Consider the following 22048-nt stretch of genomic DNA (forward strand, 5'->3'; position numbering starts at 1 on the left):
GGCAATAAATTATAAATGTATGAATTTGTACATTATAGATTTATAATTTCATAGGTTTTTGAGATTTTATTTTAAGACTTACTATTTTTTACATGATGCCTTATGTATTTATAGCATTTAGTATTAATCTAAATTCATTTTGAGGTATATTTTATAATGCTTTTATGTTTTATATGTTATTAGAAAGCATTTGGTTTTTAAAAAATATATTAATGTGGGATTTCACAATTTATACCTTGCCTTTGTAGTCACATGTGTAGAGGATATTTACAGTTCTACTCAAGTTAATTTGCTCAGTGTTGATCATCAGACGTTTTAGCCAGTATTGGCTGGGAAAAAAAGTGTAATTCTTTTTGTTCTCTTGAGAAATTTTTGGATCTAAAGTGATTCCTAGGGTGTGGGTCAACTCCTACGATATGAAAGATGGCATGAAGTTTCTTTATTTTGTGAAGTGCATTAATAGGTGATCACATTTCATCCTGGGAGAGCTGCTGGAGAGGAATATCGATTTAGCCTGTTATGGTTGAGTCTTTGGGGTCTTGAGCTTCTTAGATTTTTAGTCTTTTTGTTATTCTTTATTGTTCAATCTTGAGAGTAGAAAATACACGTTTTTGTCCACTTCTAAGAATAAAACTGAAAGGCTTCTTAAGAGGGAGTTTTTGAGGGACAAGTCTGTGTTCCAGTCTTATTTTTATTCTCAGGATCTAGCACCATGCTTGGCATGTAAAAGGGCTTTAATAAGTATTTATAGAAGGAACTGAAGAATTAATTATTACTTATGGACTATGAGAGGTCATGGTTGTTACTCTTTCTAATTTGTCGATATTAAACAGAGACAGTGAAGATACTAATTTAGATCACACAATGTGAATGAAGCAAACGAAAGCCTAAAGCTTTGGAAAAATGAATATATTATATTTTTAACTTTGCACTGTAGTCAAGCAATGTGGAGCTATTTAATGATTTCAACCAGGAAGATATTAATGTGTGAAATAAGAGTATGCAGATAGTATATCAATTGTGTGATACAAACAAGAAATACATACATAAAGTTCATTAAAGGATTATGATTTCATATGGCTTTGAAGGATTGATAGGATATAGACAAAGTGATAAAATTGATCTAACCAATATTTAACTTTAGGTTTCTTCATCAAATAAAATATTGCATCATTTTATGTTGGCTAAGTGATTTGCAGTCTATTTCAATTAATTATTCTTTATAGTTTTTCTCTGTCAATGCCATTTAATAAAGAGAAAACTTCAGCAGACAGAAGTTATATGATCTTTGGCACTACTGGCTGTGTGTTAAGCCACAGTAAGGTTCAGTTACATATTTTACTGTTTTATAATCACTCATTTCTCCTTTGATTCATTTCTTATCTACACCCTTCTTTCACATCCTAAATATTTTCTTTGGATAAATGTGTAGGGCAAGATGGAGAAAAGAAGAGAAAAAAGCAGTCAGAGATTGGGAGTACTGAAACGCTTTGGACTCCAGCCAGCTGCCATCACTGAGGTGGTGAAAGAACACCATAGTATAACTGGATGGCCCTGGTCCCTGCCAGGAGTCAGGATGGACTTTCAGTGCTGAAGAGCCATCTTGGCCTGCTACTAGCACTGCCCCACACCATTGTGTCTGCCTAAGAGCTGAGCCAAAGAATTTACATATGTATAAACCCCAAAGTCTGAAAATAGAAGTTAAAAAAATGGTGCTAAATTGACATATTTGCTATTTTATTTTTTTGGTCAGTTAATATGATAAACTTTTATTTAAATGTAAACATTATTTTAAAAAGCACTTCTTTTTAAATAACTGATTTTCATTGAAATTAATTCTGGCTTCTAAGCAGAGTTAGCTACAAAGACAATTTGTAAAAATGCAGAAAATTCAGAGTTTAACTTGGGGTTATTTCAAGTTTATTTTCATATTTGAGTCTGATATTTCAGCTCACTGTAATATTTCAATTTATTTAAAATATTATCAAGACTAATATTGGGTTACCTTCACAATTTTTTTTTCATTTTTCTTACCCTGTATATTAAAAGTGAACAAAAATGAAAGAATTATATAGTCTAGTGGATGGCAGTTCTCTTGGTATAGTACTCACAGGATGATCATCAGAAGTGCTTTGATTTGCATACAAATAGAAACTGCATTCCTAAAAGACCCTTAATTGAAGGTATTAATAATTTTTCATTAGGTTTTAAGTCTTTTAACCTTATCATATTAATAGAAAAGAAAAAGATATGTTTAATAAAAGGCCTTTTACTTAAAGTATTTTTATTTGTCATTTATTTAAAGGTTTATCAGTGGATCTGTTTACCTGGAAAATGTGCAATTCTATTGGCAAATTTGGAGCATTACATATATTTAAGAGAATCCTTAGTTTCTGTTGGGAGTGGCAGTATTTTATAACTGGGCCTTCATGTTCCTATGTTACAGCCCTGGTCCCTGAAAGTCCTACAGCTGTCTTTGTTTCAAGTGTGTATGTGTTATAATAAGATAAATGTTGATTAGTTAATCAAGTACTAATTAACCTTTTTAATTTATAGAAAAATAGATATTTATGGACAAGTAAATTTTTGGGGTCAAAGTCTTTAATAATTTGAAGAATGCAGTTATTTTTAGCACAAATATTCTAACGTGAAAAGAATTTCTTTTTCTGAGTTATGTATTTTTATGCGATTCAGAGTAACTAATACAGTCCTAATAATGCTTTTTCTATTGTGTACCTTTGTTTCTCTCATTTGTCTTACATTTTATGTCTAATCATCATTTCACAAAATTTCTATCATTACTGCTTGACCTCGACCTCTATCATGGCAATTAATTTTTATACACAAATTTTTGAAATCTTGACAGAGTTTTTAACTTCCTCATACCGAGTTCTTTGCTTTTTTAGTTTACAAGATGTTCAAGAATGCTCTTTTGAAATAATCAATTCCCTAATGCAAGATAAATTAGCAACAACATTACATATTTTTCTTACTATCAACTGAGAATGATCTTGATAAGGGCAAGTATAGGTTAAAAATAAATGACATCAAAAAACAATACCAGAATAAGACATTTAATTCTTCAACACTCAAAGGCATGTCAGGTATTGAAATCCAAGTAGGCGCTTTTGACTAATTGTTAGTAGTTTGTAGAATTCAAGGATTGGGTTTGGCTTCCTTTTGTCTTTCTTTCTCTTCTTCCTCCCCTTCTTCATCTCCTTCTTGTTCTTCTTTCTTTCCCCCTCTCCAGATCACTAATCTTCTCCAAAAAATTTTTAGCCTATATAAAATAAAAAAAAGGCACTCCTGCCCTATGACTCAACTTAGAAATCTACAAATCTGGAGGAAGAAATAGCTCTGTGATCCATTCCTGGGGAATTGCAATAAAGTTTTAGGGAAGATGGAACTTAATGTTTGTGAAAGCACTGGTCCGATTTCCGATTTCCAGGAGGGTGGAATATATCTTCCTGAATCACATTCCGCTGAAAATAGGAGGCCATGGAAGAAATCAGGTTTAGTAAAATAAATTTTCTACAAATGGGGGTGGAGTAGGAATGTGCGTAGGTGACCTGTTCTCTACGTCATTCCAGTGTAAACTGCTGCCCCTTACACTTCACGAAGTCGGTAACTTCAAGACATGTTGCACCACATGCTTCTCTGTGATCCTCAAATATGTTTAATTTAAAGAAGGTCCAGTACTGTCCTGGCACATGATCTGGATTGCAGTAGATAACCATCTACCTCACAGCTAGGGTTGCTCTTTAGAATCTTGCAAAATCATTTGTTTACTCTTGACAGAAGTTAAGAAAACAAGCCCATCAGAGCTGTTTGTTCTGTTCAGCATGTTAGAAGATGGTTTTGTTGCAATGATAATCGTTGTGCAAAGAAGGCTGATGATGAATTTTTTTTACATTTTCTTAACAGTATTTGCTATTTAGAATGAACATTGTCTAATGATTTAGCCATTTTATTTTGTAAAATTTATGTTGTAGGCATATTTAGACCAAGTTATAAGAAAATGCTTCAGCCAAAATTAAGTGTTGAGTTTGATTTGTGTAATTGTTAGTTTCTTTACTAGTTGTTCCATCACTTACACAATTATTTCTATTTGAAATGCAGTAATTTTTCAAAACTTATATTTCTATACTGATGTCTACTAACAGCTTTAGGTCAAATATTAAATAACTCAAAAATAATGAGATGATCTTGGCTTACTTAGATATTTGGTTTTTGTATCTATAAAACAAAGGAATTAGAAAACAATTTTGAAGATTTCATCCAGCTATGTAAAACTATCTAGGGAATACATTTACTAGGTTTTCAATTTTCTACAAAACATCTTTCAGCAGAAAGTAATCCTGTTTCCTGATATACAATGTCTGATACATAGAAACTACTCAATACATAATTACTGAATTGATTATTCTTTTAGAAATCCTAGATTTTATTTCCGAACAATCATAAACATTTAATGGCATGAAATTACCCAGATTCCATGGTTCTGGAATACATAACTTCAAGCAATAAGATGCAAGATAGAAAAATATAAGACATTCTTTGCTATTTCAGGTAAGTCCAGCTGAATCAGTTAACCAGCTAGAAACATGGCTCCCAGGTGAACTAGTTTTATTATTACGTGGATTACTGAAAAATTAATAGCTTTATTTCCATATTACCTTATCATTTATTTAATATAAAACACAATAAACCAGAGAAGTTGTGGTTACTTTCTTCTGTCTCACTGTTCAATTTTTACTGAAGTTATGTTTTACTGATTTTCAGGAAACACAAATATTTCTGAGCATCAGAAATCCAGCCTTTGCTACCTCCACACTCATGTATTCTTCTTATCAAATTGAATCTTAACCAGGTCACTCTTTCCAGTTCATTCCATACTGTTGCCCCTGTTTTCTCCAGTTATAATTGACATGCTCCAAGAGGATGAACATTGCCTAAGACTTGATTTCTGGTCTTGGCTTTGCAACTTACTAGCTGTGTGACCTTGAACAAACTACTTAATTCTCTGAGACTCATCATTATTGTTTATAAAATAGGGATAGCATTAGCTTATTTCAAGGATTGCTTTTAAAATTAGCAAGGAAAGCATACCAATGCCTAGCTCAGGGGATCAACAAGTGGCAAGTACCTCAACTTTCAGGCAAGATCATACTTACCATCACTGGAGCCAATAAAACGGATTTATTTAAATACCTATTTTCACTTACTGGCATAACAGCAAGTGGTGTACATATTTATATATTTCTCTATATAGATGCAGATAATATGCTAGTATATTGTGGTTATATCTTCCAATGTTTTAGTTTCTATTGTGGGGTCTTTCTTATTTGTTACCCAAGAATAATAATTATTATTTTTTTACTTTCAGAAAGATTGAAAGACTTTGCTTAGGACTCCTATGTGACATGATTTTAAATTTAATAGTCAGCTCGTGGTCAAACTCCATTTTTAGAATTTTAATTTATTCAATATTTAGCTTTTTATGTGAACATTGAGTTTCTTTTCTTAAATCCCACTCTAAGTTCTGCTTTCTATATTGAGATTTTTAAATTACAGCTTAACATGATTAACTTTGGGCCTCTTGCTATGTTTTATAATTGCTACATATGCTTTTTGGCTCATTTCCATATAAATCAATCCTCTACAACTTTCATTTATTTACAGCTTGTTTTTCTTTCTCTTTTTGGACTAACTTACACGTGACCTCCCTTTGGTTGCACCTTGTGTTTGGCTATGTCTTCAATTTTCCAAAGTCACTGAATTCTGAATCAAATTTCTAAGGCATTTCCCACTGTTCTTCTCATTTCACAAATACACAAGAAACTTCGTGAATTCACTGGATAATCCACTCTGTCCTTTTACATTTGCAATAACTCATTTATATACATTCTTTAGCAAATGTGTATGCACATAACATTGGCCTAGAATATATACTCCATGCTCTTGAATTAACATCTAACATGTCTACTTGGTCTGGAGTAGTGTCTTTTTTAAGCAGAAATTAGCATGACAAGATTTACTGTTTATAAATACGTGCTCCTTGTACTGACTAACTTGTTCTCCTTAAGGTGTTTGCAAATGGGGTCTTATGAATGATAGCTTTTTTTTTTGTTATTCTAGAATAAATCACATGTGCCCTGAGCTTTAATATGTGAAACCAATTTTACAAGGTCTCTTTTCCAGCTTCATTTTTCACCTTCTTTTGTATCACTCCAACCTTTATGTTATCAAATGCTAGGTTGATAAGCATATTCATCACGATTGGTTCCTCACTTTCTATTCCTCAAAATGCCAATTGGATCTTAATGAATAGGTTTTACTTGATTGGATTTCCAAGGATATCTGGTTAGTTTAAACCCTCATCATCTAACAACATGATATCTGTCTATTGTCATTATCAATCCTTGACATATTGGAAAGGTTTTCAAACAACTTTAAGTCTTCTTCCTGGCCAAACTTTGAGGACTCCTCCTACAAGCTTGTCCTAGTTTCTGTGATAGAAGAAAGCGTGTGCCTTTTACATGGGTACAATCCACACCACTTTCCCTCAGAGATGCCTTCTTCGTCCATATCTTTATTTGTGACTGTATTCCTTGTTATGATACTAAGGCTAATAAAAATCATAGAACTGAACCCAGTTACTTCTACCTTTTATATTCTATTTTCACACATTTCTGGTCAAACACAAAACAGTAGAACTTTCTTCAGGGAGTTGTTGCACCTCCTTTTACTCTGAATTTGTTTGCTCTCCAGTCGTACCTTACTCCTTGCTTTAACATATCTCTTCAAAAATAGACTTCATAGAATTATTGATTGCTAGGTTTTTTTTTCGTGACTCCTAAGCATCCTTATTTCCTCTCATGCTTAACTGATGTAATTTTATTTGTTCCTGCTTAAATAATCATCACTGATCAGGCAGGAATTAAGCACACAGCATCCATTCATTCAGTCATTTTGCCAGAAGCATCTCTTGCATGCTTGCTATGTTAGAGACTTTTTGATAGATGCACCAACTTCTTACAGTTGTTTCTGATTCATTACTTAGGAACACTTCAAGAGGGCAGTTGGAAGTCTCTGTACCTTCAAAGGAATTACTAACACCCTTATTTTCTCTTCATTACAAAACCTAAGACCTTTATTCTCTAAGACATCCTGTTCTCATTTTTTTTTTCAATCTGTAGCAGGTCTTCCCTTGCTTATGTCAGTGGACTGTTTAAATGAAGTGGATACTGGAAATCAGTATATACACAGGCTGTCAGTGTTTCTTTATGTTTCCTTTAAAGACATTTTCATAATGATTAATATAGATGAGTTAATGGAAACAAAAATGTAAACAGTAGTTGATAAAAGAATAGTATCAATTAAAAACATACTGTGAAGTATTCAACTTCACCAGTGATTTAAAATAGAAATGAAAGCAAAATACTATTTTCTGCAGCAGAGCAAATAAAACCAAAGATAATACATAATGTTGGTGAGGACATTTTTAAAGGGACACCCATATATTGCACTGGTATGGAGGTGAGTACACTCTCTTTGGAGAGAAATTTGTAAATAGTAATCAAAGATAGCAATATTGACATGCATTGTAGCAGCAATGAAAATGGAATGTTTTGTAGTCATTTCAAGTAAGGTTTTAAAAGAACTTTGTAATAACATCATGTACCTCCAAAAAGCATTATGCAAGTCGATGACAATTTTCAAAACTATGTTCTGAGCATTGACATAAATGCTAGAAGATAATACTTTAGTGTTAACAGGGTTTATTTCGTGGGGTGGGTGATTATCTATTATTCTGTATTTCCACATTTCTTTAAATATCAAATTAAAGTAAATACGACTTAGTACTTGACATTTTAACATTTTCAATACCAGATATGTCAATAAGGAATTCATAAAACAAAGTGCCCTGAGGGATTTCACAGGCTAAATGCTTCTATTTCTTAAAATGTATTAATAGAAAAGAAGACTAAATCTATAAAAAATATTTTCCTTTTATCAGAGAGTGACTCATAAGTTTGGAAAACCTTTGATGACCTGGCTCACAAAGAATATACTTCCAAGTGCACAGGGTCCCCAGCCTGATGTGTGTGCCTGCATTCATGCCTGTCACTCTGCTCAGCTGCGTGCAGACAGCTTATGTGAAGGAGAACTGTGTACATGTGGTCAGAGAAGAAAAAAATGCTTGTTCTTTTAAAATGTTTTGAAAAATAATCTGTCATAAAAGAGTAACATTTCCACTAAATTTTTTCATGTCTGACTTTAACATTCCTTACCAACCGTTATAGCCTCAACTCCTTTGATCTGTCCTAATGTAAACTCCCTCACTAATGTGTAATGTATTTTTTTCCAGTTTTGTTATAGATTTCAGTCTAGCCTGAACACTCAAGTATGAAACTAGCCACTATTTTATTTATTGGCTGTTCCAATCTCCAAGATGATTGTGGAATTATAATAGATGAATTTTCCAAGTCTCTAATTCAGAATATTTAATCAAATTTTCCAGAATTTCTGCCTTCTCCTCCTTCATTCTGATGACTGAAGACATGGACCATAAAATATATATACATATATATATTTGTATGTATATATATATGTGTATATATATGTGTATATATATATACGTACACACCATATATATGTGTATATATATACACATACACACCATATATATATATGTGTATATATATATACATACACACCATATATATATATGTCTGTGTATATATATATACATACACACCATAGTCTGCATCTGGGACCCTTTACTGATAAAAATGAAAGCCCATTAAAACTATCATGCCCACATTTCTCTCTAGACTTTAGAGTAGGAGAATTCTATCCTAGAATTGTTGACATTTCTATGGAAAAACATGTTTAATTCATCATGCTTTGTGGTCAACTGCTATAAATGGTGATGCAGCCTTTTCCTTGGTCAAGCTCTGGACTCCTCAGTACTTCCACTGTCATATTTGATTAAAACATAAGTGATGAAGGGAGGAAACATACTATAGTATTCATTGCATGGGTACCTTAGGGTAATGGGACTATGACTGATTTAAATTTATTTTGCATCCTAAAAAGTCTCCATAATGAGGATTGAGTTTATATCTTTTTTTAATTAAGGAAAGACAACCCTCACTACACACACAGACACACACACACACATAAAAAGACAAGAGGTGAGATCAAGGCATAAACTAGTATTGGACTAAGCCAGTAAGTACTGCTTCTGAGTCCTCAGTTCTCTAGGTTGGGAGTTTTCCTTTTGCTATTTTCATTCTCCTCCAATTCATTTTTCAGCGATCTTCAACACAAATTTCACCTTTATTTCTTGTTCAAAATACTTCCATGACTATCATGAATACTATTTATGGATGAAGGCTGAACATTTTAAGGCATACAAAGTCTCCCATGATATGGTACCTTTTCATTTTCCCATTCTGTACCCTGCATCTAGGTTTTTAAAAAATATACCACATGACTTCATGCCTCTATGCTATTGCTCATGCCATGGCATCCCTTCTGGGTTTTTTCCCCCCTTTATCTACTTGGTGAACTTGCATCCTTCAATATAACACAGCTCAACATAATTCTATGCTTAAACTTTACTGAACATGCACAAAGAACTTGATCTTTCTTTCTTATTTTCCCCATTTTATTTATTTTCCCATTGCATTTGGGCAACTTCCATGGCACTAGTTATCTTATTAATTATTTGTATAAACTAGTATGAGCCTATTTTGTTTAGCTTTCTATCACCAAGAGTCGTGAAGCACTTTGAAATCAAATAATGTTTGTACCTGAATATATTAAGTAAGCGTGAAGATTTAAATTAAACTTTGTTCCTCTTTAAAAAAATCCTTACCCCAACTCTAGCACTGATTCTATGTTATTGAAGCTTACAATCTTTATGTCATTTTGTGTCATCTTTTCTGTTATGAGAAGCCCTAGGAATGAGTCTATTGCCTTTATTCCTTGGCCTTCTTTGCAAGAGTATCAAAGAACACTGCTGCAGTACTTCCTGTTCTACATAGTCACGTGACTTAAGCAAGAGCATCTGCCAGCCAATGAGGCCCCTTGACAGCCTGGTTAAACATGAGACTGAAGGGTTAAGTGAATCACTTTTTATTCATGTTGAAATATGAATGCTGAAGTTTGGAAAATTTTATATGTAACATTTTAATAACTGAAAAACACTTGACTTAGGAATAGTGCTTATATTAAAATCAGTGTTTGTCATTGTTTCATGAAGTTGTTACAAATTTAAGAGGCTTAAGAAGGATATAATAGTCCAGTTTGCTCTAGTTGTGTTTTACTTGATATTACTGATTGCTTTAACTTTGAAACACAGAACAATGCTATAGTAAGAATGTAGTATACTACTCTATTAACCCAAAACATAATGTAGATAGGCTTATTGTATATTTGTGGAGAAAAGTTTATTCTGACATTCTTTTTACAAACAGTAAAAATGCTATTTGTAGGATGCTCTGATTTTTACTTTTTGTAAAAAGAACATTGTCTTTTTACCCCAACAGAAAATGGCAAGCATTCAGCTTTCTTTGGGAATCCAGAATCTCTTATGAGGCATATTAGGTATCACATGTGACACAAGCAAAAACCTATGATCCTTAGCCTCTTGGAAAGTTGCTACTCTTTAGGATAAGGTTGTCCATGATGTCTAGGTCATTCCATTCAGCTGCATAAGCAATTCCTTTGATAGATGGCTGGTTTTCTACAACCCCAGCATTATTTTAGCAGGAGAAGTAGTATTTGATGTGTTGCAATTTGTGTTACATGCCCATGGAACATCTCTGGACATTACCTCAGGAGGAGGGGTTAAGAGAAGGAGGAGCTGTGGCTGAAGACATTTAATGGCAGAATGAATGGAAATTCAAAGATCGCTGTGCAGTCAGCCTTAAACACTGACTGCACCCCCTCCCAGATTTCTTTTACATTAACTAAAAAGTCTTATCACAGAATCTCAAAATTTATGTAATTTCATTTAATTTTAGTCACAAATCAAAATGACGAGGATTTTGACAGCTTGCAAAGTGGTGAGGACACTGAAGACTGGTTTTGGCTTTACCGATGTGACTGCACACCAAAAATGGAAATTTTCAAGACCTGGCATCAGGCTCCTTTCTGTCAAGGTAATACCCATATTGATTGTTTCTGATAAAATAGTATGGGGTATAGTTTAGCAGTGAAGCAAAGGTGTCCCTTACAAAGCAAATACAGTTTTGAGTGTAGCTCTGAAGTACTAATGTATTAATGTTTCCTTTACTATGGAACCTACTGACTTAGCAAATGCTAATTTTTATCTTATCTGAGTAACATGACAGTAATTTTTACCCAACATAAAGAATGATGACAATTCTCGTGAACATGTAAATGTAAGTGCACTGCTTGGAAAAGAAACATCTTTTCTTTCATAGATAGCTTTCTGTGCCTAGATACTATTACTTACAGTTTGGATTTAAAAAATGGGGTTGCTTATATGTGTGTGAGCCACATTATGGTACATAGTGTGTTAAGTTCTGTTCTATAAATAGGGCTTACTGAAAAGTTCTCTTTTGAAATATCATTTAAACATTTTATAAAATATAATTAGAAAATATGTGCTTTTGATATTTGCAGGTCATCATGTAGACACTGCTTTAGCTTTTTCCTTTTCCTTCTGGCTGTTTTTTTTGGACAGGCCAAATTTATTATTTTCATTTTGTAGAGTAATACATAGAGGAAGATAGCAGCTGATAATTCTGTCCCTCCACTGGTATCTATAATTGAGGGGACAAGCCCAGGAAAGAAACATTAATTGCCCTTCTTCCTGCCCCCCAGCATTGAATTATGAAATTCCTGTAGGAACCTCTGCTCCTTCCTGTAACTTTATGAAGACGTTCATTATCAGAGAAGCCTGAAATTACTGCATAGGAACTTTGCCAATGAAAGTAATCTTTAGTGACTATAAGTTTAAATAATCATATTAGCTTTAGATATATTGCTTCTTTAGTAGCAAAAGCTGTAAAATTTGAAATAGAAGAAAACAAAAGAAAATCTCTGTCTGTTGATGTGAAAATCGGATCTCGTAGTTTGGAGTGTTCTGCTTATACTTTGTATGCTCACTGAGTTGACTAAGCTTCTACTGTTTCAGTTGCTCAAGTCAGGATTCAGTGGGGTTTTGGTCCTGACACCTGCAAGGCCAAGGAATACTCATAAATTCTTGTGGCCGCCAGGGATAGGAATGGGAAAGGAATGGGAGCAAAAGAAAAGGAAGAGAGATGGAGACAGGGGGAGGGGAAGAGGAGAAGTGTGAGGGATGGGAGGGAGAGAGAGAGAGAGCGAGAAAGAGAGAGAAACTAGCTCAGGATCCCAGGAGAAAAGAGGAAATACATATAGTAGCCTTAGTGGTGTGTTAATAACTTCAGCCTTTAACATTGAGAAGATTCTAACAAGAGTATAGGAAATTACCATTTTAAATTAAGAAAACCAGAAAAGAAAATGTCTTTTATGTAGTTACATATTCCAATATATTCAAATTTACTCTTTTTAAATGGACATCATGTTTTAAAGATAGTTAAAATCATTAGGATATAGTTACACAATGGCCATAAAGGGCATTGAGAACAGTCACTAAAGGTTAGTGGCATTATGTCTAGTTATAGACATTTTCTTGAATTTAGTTTAATTATAGCAAAAGAATGGGAAAGGAGAATATTCTAAACTAACATCAAACACATTGTAACTGGATGTAAACTACGAGAATTTATTGTTAGTAATACCTCAAGGTACTCATGTATCAGCTCAGAGAAAATCAATAGTAATGAAAGTTATCCCTTACGATTATATGTGCCATCTAATACTTCAAAGTTGGGTGACTTGGAATATCTTCTTCTCACCCTGTGAGAAGGTAGATACATAGGTAAGGATAGGTGCATCTTCATCAGGCACCAGAAACCGCGAAATTGAGTGAGTACTTACTTTAAATGGCACAGATATGATTGAGATTAGAATCCAATTCTCCAAGATCACAATAAGCGCTCCATACAACCACCACCACCATCACAACCGTGACAAAATGGTCTAATTATGTGGATGGATTACTGTGAAAGCACTTCTAGCTCATGGTGACAGATCTGTTTCAAGGGTCTGTCACAGTGCACAGCTAAGAATGACAAATTTGTAGGAGGACTAAGCCATCATTTCATGGTGTAAAAGCCATTACTCACACTCAGTCATTACTGGCCAGAGTTTTGGAGGAATGCCAAGCACAAAAAATAGAAGTTCTTGAACTTCACAATAGTGAATTAAAATTCCATAGAGCAGCCCAAGGGGACTTGTGTTATTATTCACTTATTCTGAAATAGTCCTCTACCTACTTTTCTTCCTGCCTTCACTTTAAAAACTCAACTGTCTTAGAAAAATACATCCGAATTTACTATTTTTAGATGGACATCATATTTTAAAGATAGTTAAAATCATTAGGATGTAGTTAAATAATGGTCAGTGAAGGGCACTGAGAACAGTCACTTTAAAGGTTAGTAGCATTATGTCTAGTTACAGATGGTAAATGGATTGTGAAAGACACCCTGTGGTCACATCTATAATCACTGCCCTGTAAATTGGGTTGCTTTTTCGAAGTATTTTGAGGTCGCTTTTCCTCTCTCTTTGATGACAGACAGAGAGGGTGGGTTTGATGACAGAAATGACGCACTTATAATTTTATGTGGCCCTTCCCTGGGTATTTGTCAGTGGCTAATATTTATAGAGTGCCTTGCCAATCAACACAGTTGTATTTTACTTACGGGAAAGAGGAAAGAATTTCAAGGTGCTCTATATTTTAAAGAAAGTTGGTATCAAGGGTATAAATGATCAACAACCATAAAATACTAAATACTAAAAAGTTTTAGATACCATAATCTTTTTCCATTAGTATTGAAAATGTTCAGCACTCATTATTACGTTCAGCAGGTTGTAGCAGTATAATAGTAGGATATACTCTGGATGGGGCACAAAAAGATCTGGATTCTAACCCCTGTTATGCATTTCCTAATGCGCTGTTCTTGGACAAGTCACATATTCTCTCAACCTAAGTTTTGTCATCTGTGTAGCGGAAATGATGACTGATTTACTCGAAAAATTATGTGACTGGCACACATGAACAATTCTCAAAAATCTTTAAAGTTTTAAATTTGAACCATTAAACTGAACATTTTAAAGCAAAAACTGGATATTTTTAAAAAATTCCATTCTGTACATTTTAGTAGAAGGACTTAGTAGAGGGTTAGATTAAAGAGTCCTTATGTTTTTTATAGACTACAAGTTGTTGCAATGACAAGGTACTTGATAATAATTCTCAAATATTTATAATAATAATTTGTTCACTTTTGCCTTAACATTAAACATCTGTAAGAAGATATTTCTTATAATAAATCAGACTCAAGGAAAATGAAGCAAATAATATATTTTTTTCAGTATGGCAAATTTAATTCCAAAAGGCAGAATAGACACCATAATAACCTATTTCATTCATTCATTCATTTATTCTTTAATAAACACGGAACCTCTACCATGGGAGTATACAGGAAGAATGATAAATAGAAATAAGTGGATCATAAGAGTATAGTATCTGATTTCAAGAAATTTACAGACTTAAGAATTCTGAGTTCACAAGTCTGGGAAAGTCATCAAGACTAAATAGGTTTATTTTTACTTGCAAATGAATTTGGAAATCAAAAGTATTAAATTGTAAAGGTTAAGTTCCCTATGAATAGAAAAGTGTTCAATAAGTACTCCTTCTAACATTAATCCACTCATTTTTTAACAATGGTGACCTGTGTTATAATTAAGCTAGGAACCTAACAATCCAAGTGTCCTCTTTGATACTTCAGCTACGAATGAGCACTGGGAGTCATTATTTCTTTTGAAAGGCATTCATTTTTAAGATTTTATATTCTGATTTTGACATAGAAGTATCTATTTAGTTCAGTCTTGAGGAGCTATTGTCATTTGATTAGAAATTGGCAACTATAAAAACTCCTACAATTAGAATAATTTACTTGTAGTAGCTTTAAAGATATTCACAGGAAATATAACTCATTATTATATTGGAGCCTCTGTACACATTAGATGTAAGAGTGGGGATAGGGTTATCACATACTTTTAAGAATAACTATTTTATTGGACTTTTACTACATATAGACACATTTTAGGACTGGATTTCATCTATAGCAAACTACATTTTTGAAATATTAATTGTGTTCAGTCCCAAATGAGCTGTTGCAGAATTAGTTTGACTGATGGACAACTTTACATATTTTTGGCATGCAATATTTCTCTAATTGGGAGATGGCCTTTCTTTTGAACATTTTTGTTTTTTCCATTTTTTATACCCCCAATTTTCTAAAATATAGATTCATTTATTTGTCACCAACAATGCCTTGACATTATGAGCTTCTTGACATAAAACTCTTGAAAAAACTATAGTTTAAACGTCCTAGACTAGGTTAAGTGAGTGAGGTACCTGAGATGCAAAATTTAAGGAGGCTGTTTTTGTTAGTGTCATGGTGTAACTCTGAGTGTTAGGCCCTAAGCACATCACTCAGTACCCCAGTCCCAGCTTTGGGTCAGAAGCTAAGCATTCTGGCTGTAGAACTGCCCAAGGGACTAGTACTAATCTTGACCTGTGCTTTCCTCTTCCTCATTCCAATTTGCTCATGTCTAGCCAGACTTTCTGATGATCTAGAGGTGACATTAGGTCTTATTGCTATGGAAATGGAGACTATTCCTCTGCCTTTACATCTCTATTAGATTTTCTTTATATTTCCAATTTGTTCCAAAAATTGAGGGGTGCTGTAGAAAGTTTTCAGTATCTCTTATGCATTGGGCATGCTAGAATTCACTTCAAGCCTTCAGGAGGAGTTTGGTATGCTACGCTGACTGCCCTTGATGTGACTTGTACTTCCTGGGGCATTTGCAATGACGGAGGCCCGAAGAAAGCTGCACAGGCCAAGGTCAAAGTTTGTGTTAGGCTCCTCAGCCCTAGGGATCTTTAGCTTCCATTAGATTTTCTTCATGTGATCTAAATGAGTTTAACTTATAAAAATATTTTCAAGGCTACTCTGTTTGCTTTTTATTTTTTTCAACTTGTTAAATGCTATACATTGATCTTTTAAATTTCATAGGGAGGTAACTGACTAATTTGGTGTTCTCATAAATGAATCAGTAGGGTTGCTACATTATTCAAGAATTTTACTAAGTTTTTTCTATAATGCAGACTGAAATATAAGACCATTTTAATTTATCACCACCATACAGTAAAAGTTAGCTTATGATATGTAGGTTCCTCCAGGACTTTGAACAACTTGCCACATAGCAGATGCTCAGTAAGGCATATTAATAAACCTACACTTTATGAATATACTTTGTAATGAAGTTTTTATACATGCTGTATTTTATTTACAATGAGAAACCTTATTAGAATAAAAATGATTCATAAATCTTAATCTTTTGTTTATAAATGTTTGAACATAAAAGTACTCAAGTTAATTAACCTTGTGATTTTGTCCCCCTAACGTTGGCTTATGTTTAACCAAAGACCGATGACTTAATATTAACTTGGAATGTTGTAAGATTATTAACTTAGAATGTGGTAAAGCCTAATTGATTACTGCTGTTACAGTGCTTCAAAATTTTGAAGTGTCAGGCCTTGTAACTGCAGAGAAGTCTCACGAAAAATTTCAAAGACAAATTGTGCTGAAATTCTAAATTTCAAAAATCCATATCTTAATAGTGTAACTCCAAGAATAAAAAAATAAAATTTCATTTACTTGATTTTAACTTTTTACCATATTATCTACACAACAATTACCTGAAATAAATTCTGGCTTTAGGCTTTCTACTTTCCAGTGCTTAGTTCAGATTTATTTTTTAAGAGGATGAGTACTGAGGCGAACTAATAGCTAAGAAACATCAGGTAAGCCAGAAAGCAAGTATGTTACATGGCCTTAGGCCTTGGTGAAAATGGAAAAAAAACATGTGGGGTCTCTACTTTTTCTGATGTGCAAATAATTTACTTAGATAAATGATTCAACAGCAATACAGCAATCCCAGAGTAAATTATTTTCATTTTTACTACTAGCTTAAGGGAATTATTGACTTTTTAATGGTTTTTTTTTTTTTTCAAATCTTTTATGGAATCTATTGCTGAATTAGCTTAAGGCTTTACATCCAGAACATTTTAGTGGTGGAGTCTCATATCCAGGAGAAGAAACATTTCTGTTCCTCCCATTTCACAGATATGTAAGTGCTGCAGTTAAAACAAGGACACATGGATGCCTGTTTTTGTACGTAAAACAAAATATACATTAGCAAATCTGGTTAGAATTTTAATTAGGCTTCAAACAACAGATGGATCTTTTTAATTTGAAGTTTTGTTATTGTACTTATATATCTGATGCCATAGTTGTTACCTCGCTTCAGAATGTTCTAAGTCATTTCTTCTGCTGTTATTTTATTGCTTACTCAAGAGCTCATTTACATACTGAACGTTATGGCATTACAACAAAATCTGATTTTTCCTTTCCTTTTCTTTTTTTGAGAATAGGTTGTTTAAATCAAAGAATAAGTAAGGATTCTTGCTTTATATGGCTGTCAACGACTCTATAAATAGGACATTTTAGGGCAATGCTGTTTATAGTTGACATATTTCTTCCATTTCAACCTAAATATTGTCATGTATTTGTAACAAAACATGCTGTTTTTCAGTTTCAATGTGTTTCTTCCTCTTATAGTCCCGTAAGCTCCACATACACAAAAGCCTAATGAAATTTTAGGCTGCAAGAAAAGTCTCATTTTGACTTGTTTTCCATCTTGATATAAAAGACCCAAAGAAAACTGGTTCAAAGTAAAGGATCGATATCCTTAGAATTAGTTCAGAATGCTGATGGGTTGTGAAACAATACATGAACAATGAGTAGATGATTTTTAATAACATAATACTGAATGCAAAGGAAAACCTAACAATAATGATAAACACTAGGCTGCTTCAAAAACTTTTATAGATTAAATTACAAATTATGTTTGAATTTTGACTGTTACTTCCTAAGACTAAGCCCTCTAAATCAGTTTAGCACAGCACCAGGGGCACATGTTCAAACCTTTTTCAAGGGGAATGTACCTGTGTGACTCTCATTAATAGCTGTTGCATTATTCTTATTCTGGAAAACACATTGAAACATCTACCCTTTTAAACTGAATCTCAAACTGAGAGTATTAAAGTGCAAAATTGTAGTCGCTTATTTGTGGTCCCATAAAGTTAATGAATCATCTTACTAAGAAATGAAAATAGACCCATAAATGTAGGCTTACAATGAATTTTAATTGTGAGGAAAATTTAAAACCCCTAAAAGAGACGAGGTGTTTAGGGAAATTTCAGATCTTGCAGTATTCTATTTTGTAACATCATTAGAAAATGGAAATATTGTATGACAATGGTGAAACAATAATACCAACATCCACAGCAGACAAACCAACAAATAGCAATTGAGAGTTCATTGCAATTTCTACTTACATGTAACCCCCCCACAAAAATGTATTTCCATTAAAAATTACTTAAAACTTGTGAAAGAATCCTCAGACTTTACACATATTAAGAATTGCAACGTTAAATTTAGTTTAGAATGCTTTTTTTTTTTTTTTTTTTTTTTGAGACGGAGTCTCTGTTGCCCAGGCTGGAGTGCAGTGGCGCGATCTCGGCTCTCTGCAAGCTCCGCCTCCCTGGTTCACGCCATTCTCCTGCCTCAGCCTCCCGAGTAGCTGGACTACAGGTGCCTGCCAACAAGCCCAGCTAATTTTTTTGTATTTTTAGTAGAGACGGGGTTTCACCATGTTAGCCAGGATGGTCTCGATCTCCTGACCTCGTGATCTGCCCGCCTTGGCCTCCCAAAGTGCTGGGATTACAGGCGTGAGCCACCACACCCGGCCCAGAATGCTCATTTTAAAAGTAATATAAGAATGGGGACCGGGCGTGGTGGCTCACACCTGTAATACCAGCACTTTGGGAAGCCAAAGCAGGCGGATCTCTTGAGGTCAGGAGTTTAAGACCAGCATGACTAACATGGTGAAACCCCACCTCTACTAAAAATATAAAATTAGCTGGGTGTGGTGGCACAAAGTGCCTGTAATCTCAGCTACTGGGAAGGCTGAAACAGGAGAATTGCTTGAATCTAGGAGGCAGAGGTTGCAGTGAGCCAAGATTGTGCCACTGCACTCCAGCTTGGGCGACAGAGAGATTTCATCTCAATAAATAAATAAATAAAAATAAAAATAAATAAAAAATAAAAGTAATATAAGAATGGAGATCATATAGCTATTTGTGTAATTCAGTTTAATTTAGAAATAGGAGTACTAAATAAAATTATAAAGTAAGATTAAACATGGAGCAATTACATATAAATAGGAAAATTCATTTCAGTCCTTCTAAATATTGTGTGTGAAAAAATCTACAGTCTTATGAATCTTCCTCCAATAAATTTGCAAACAAAAAAAACATTTAGTATTACTAGGCCATAGAGACTAATAATTTAATCTTTAATTTTTAAATTCATATGAAGTAACAAGAGAACACAATTTTTCACTACTTATTTTATAACCTGATTGGCTCCCAGATTCACAATACCTGTAGGCTCCAGACTAAAAAATGCCAAACTGTTAGTGGAAAGTAGCCTTAAGGCATTTTTCTTGATATCCATATTAGCTACAATCCTTGGCCTATTTCTTTGGGGTATGTTTACATGTTTTATGAATATAATTACATGGGTGGGAGAAGAAAAACATACAAACATAATTTCAAAAAGGTGGAGATAATATTAATTGCAGCCACAATTTAAACATATTCGTTCAAAAATTTAAACATATTTGTTTTATGAGATTCAAACAAAATCTCATAACAACACGAGATTTTGGGAGGCCGAGGCGGGCGGATCACGAGGTCAGGAGATCGAGACCATGGTGAAACCCCATCTCTACTAAAAAAAATACAAAAAATTAGCCGGGCGTGGTGGTGGGCGCCTGTAGTCCCAGCTACTCGGAGAGGCTGAGGCAGGAGAATGGCGTGAACCCGGGAGGCGGAGCTTGCAGTGAGGCGAGATGGTGCCACTGTACTCCAGCCTGGGTGACAGAGCGAGACTCCGTCTCAAAAAACAAACAAACAAAAAAACACGAGATTTTTAGAAAGTACAGAAAAATCTCTCTTTTTCTCTGTATGAATTTTATTTTAGGCAGTTGCATGCTAAACTTGTGCTTAGTTGTTCAAATAAAGTGAATGTTCACATGTGGCCTCCACTCTTGAATATCAGGCAACTTGGAAGTAACATTAACTTTGGCATAAGGACTTTGACTGATCATTTGGTTTAAGTGCCTAGCATGAGTTAGGTTCTCTGTAAACAAATGCAGAGATGATGTTTGGGGAGCATGCTCTCTATTAGGGATCAGCCTCTGTGAAGCTTCAGAAAGTAGAATTGGACAGAGAACTAAACTGTAATGCAGTTTTGATAAAGCCTTGGCCAACTGGATAGGAAGCTGTTGCCCACCAGACTTTCCTGGATGTGGCCTGAGCCTTTCTCTCCAGGCCTGACTTAGACACTGGCCAGGAGGTACTCCAGGAAAGTCATGGGGCAATGCAGCCCTCTATAGCTGAGATAGACCCTGAAAAATTTGACAGCAGGAGATGGTTTGCTGACCTCACTCCTCAGAGCAGGGCAGCAAGTCTTTCCATTATTAATATGAATAATTATCTATGTTATCTAGAAATTGAATCCTCCGTCATTGGGGAAAAGGGAGGGGGGACTGAGAGGTGCATCTCCTTATTCATCACAGCATCTAGGGTTCTAACAATCTTCAGAGCTTGAGAACTCAAGGGCCTAGGATCAGTGCAAATTGTTCTCAAAACCTACTGGTTCTCCTCAGATTATAATGACTCAGGTAATTAATGACTTGACATTTCACTTTGACAATTTACAGATTTATAGATAGGTAGTTCTTGGTTGACCTGGGCCTGTTGTGGCTTATCCATGGCAATTTTGAATTAAGGCTCTTAAAAATAAACTTAAATAGAGTTCATGCTTAAATTTCTTTTTATCCTCACTTAAATTGGAAAGCAGAAATAAAAGTAAGCTTATAAAAAGAAAAAGAGGTTATAAGTCAAACAGACTGGGTTCAGAAACCACTGCTCCTCCAGTTGCTAATAGAATGATCTTTACTTCTCTGAGGCTCAGTTAGTTCAAGTGTAAAATGGAGATTTCAATATTACTTACATCATTATTTTTTGTGAAGATTAGAGGAGAGAACTCACTAATGGCTTTAAAGATAGTATTCAGTACATTCATGTTAACTGTTATTAAGGATGTCATAGGGAATTGATCAGAATGGAGTTCTCGGTGACACAACACGCTCCCAAACCTTACTTTTTCAACATAGCTTCATAATTCTATTTGAAGTAAGATACCTTTCCCAGAACAGTACAAATTTATTATTCAAATCCAAATTCTCAACTTATTTGTACAACTGCATATAGACTTTAATAAACATAGATAAGTATATATGCAACCCAGTTTATGTTTTAATAGCTTATCAGTAAAGTAATGGCAGAAGGTACAAATAGGATAGTGACAGGTCAATCTACTTCTACCAGACATGCTTAAGAAATATTAATGCTTTACTTTATCCAAATATCAGTATTACAGTTTTTTAAGGGAGGTATTTTAACATTTGAACTCACACTAGCGAAAGTTTAAAGTCTACATTATCTTTAGTTACTATTTCCAAAATTAATTATACCAACACTTACTGAATGCCAAAGATGTACCAGGATTATACATAGATCTCAACAACAAAAACAATAAAAATATAATAGCCTCAGTATTTTTAATAGAGGGGGAATTATTATTAGTTATAACATATTTGGGGACTTGGTATAGAAATGTAATATTGTAAGCATGAGACCACATCAGTGAATTAAAACAAACAA

The 22048-nt window shown here is 34.0% G+C and overlaps 1 protein-coding gene across 3 annotated transcripts in view; it reads left to right on the top strand.

Moving 5' to 3' along the window:
- CPS1 (carbamoyl-phosphate synthase 1) overlaps positions 1-22048 on the top strand; it is a 197876-nt gene that overhangs the window by 67204 nt on the left and 108624 nt on the right. For 2 of the 3 annotated variants that reach the window (XM_003254024.3, XM_030803337.1), the window contains exon 2: positions 11037-11174. In XM_003254024.3, coding sequence (XP_003254072.1) covers positions 11037-11174 — 138 coding nt within the window. Of the gene's footprint in view, positions 1-10917; positions 11175-22048 lie in introns of those variants that run through there. The other variant, XM_030803338.1, reaches the window with a different exon arrangement.

This window comes from Nomascus leucogenys, chromosome 22a (assembly GCF_006542625.1).
Source record: "Nomascus leucogenys isolate Asia chromosome 22a, Asia_NLE_v1, whole genome shotgun sequence".
NCBI lineage: Eukaryota > Metazoa > Chordata > Mammalia > Primates > Hylobatidae > Nomascus > Nomascus leucogenys.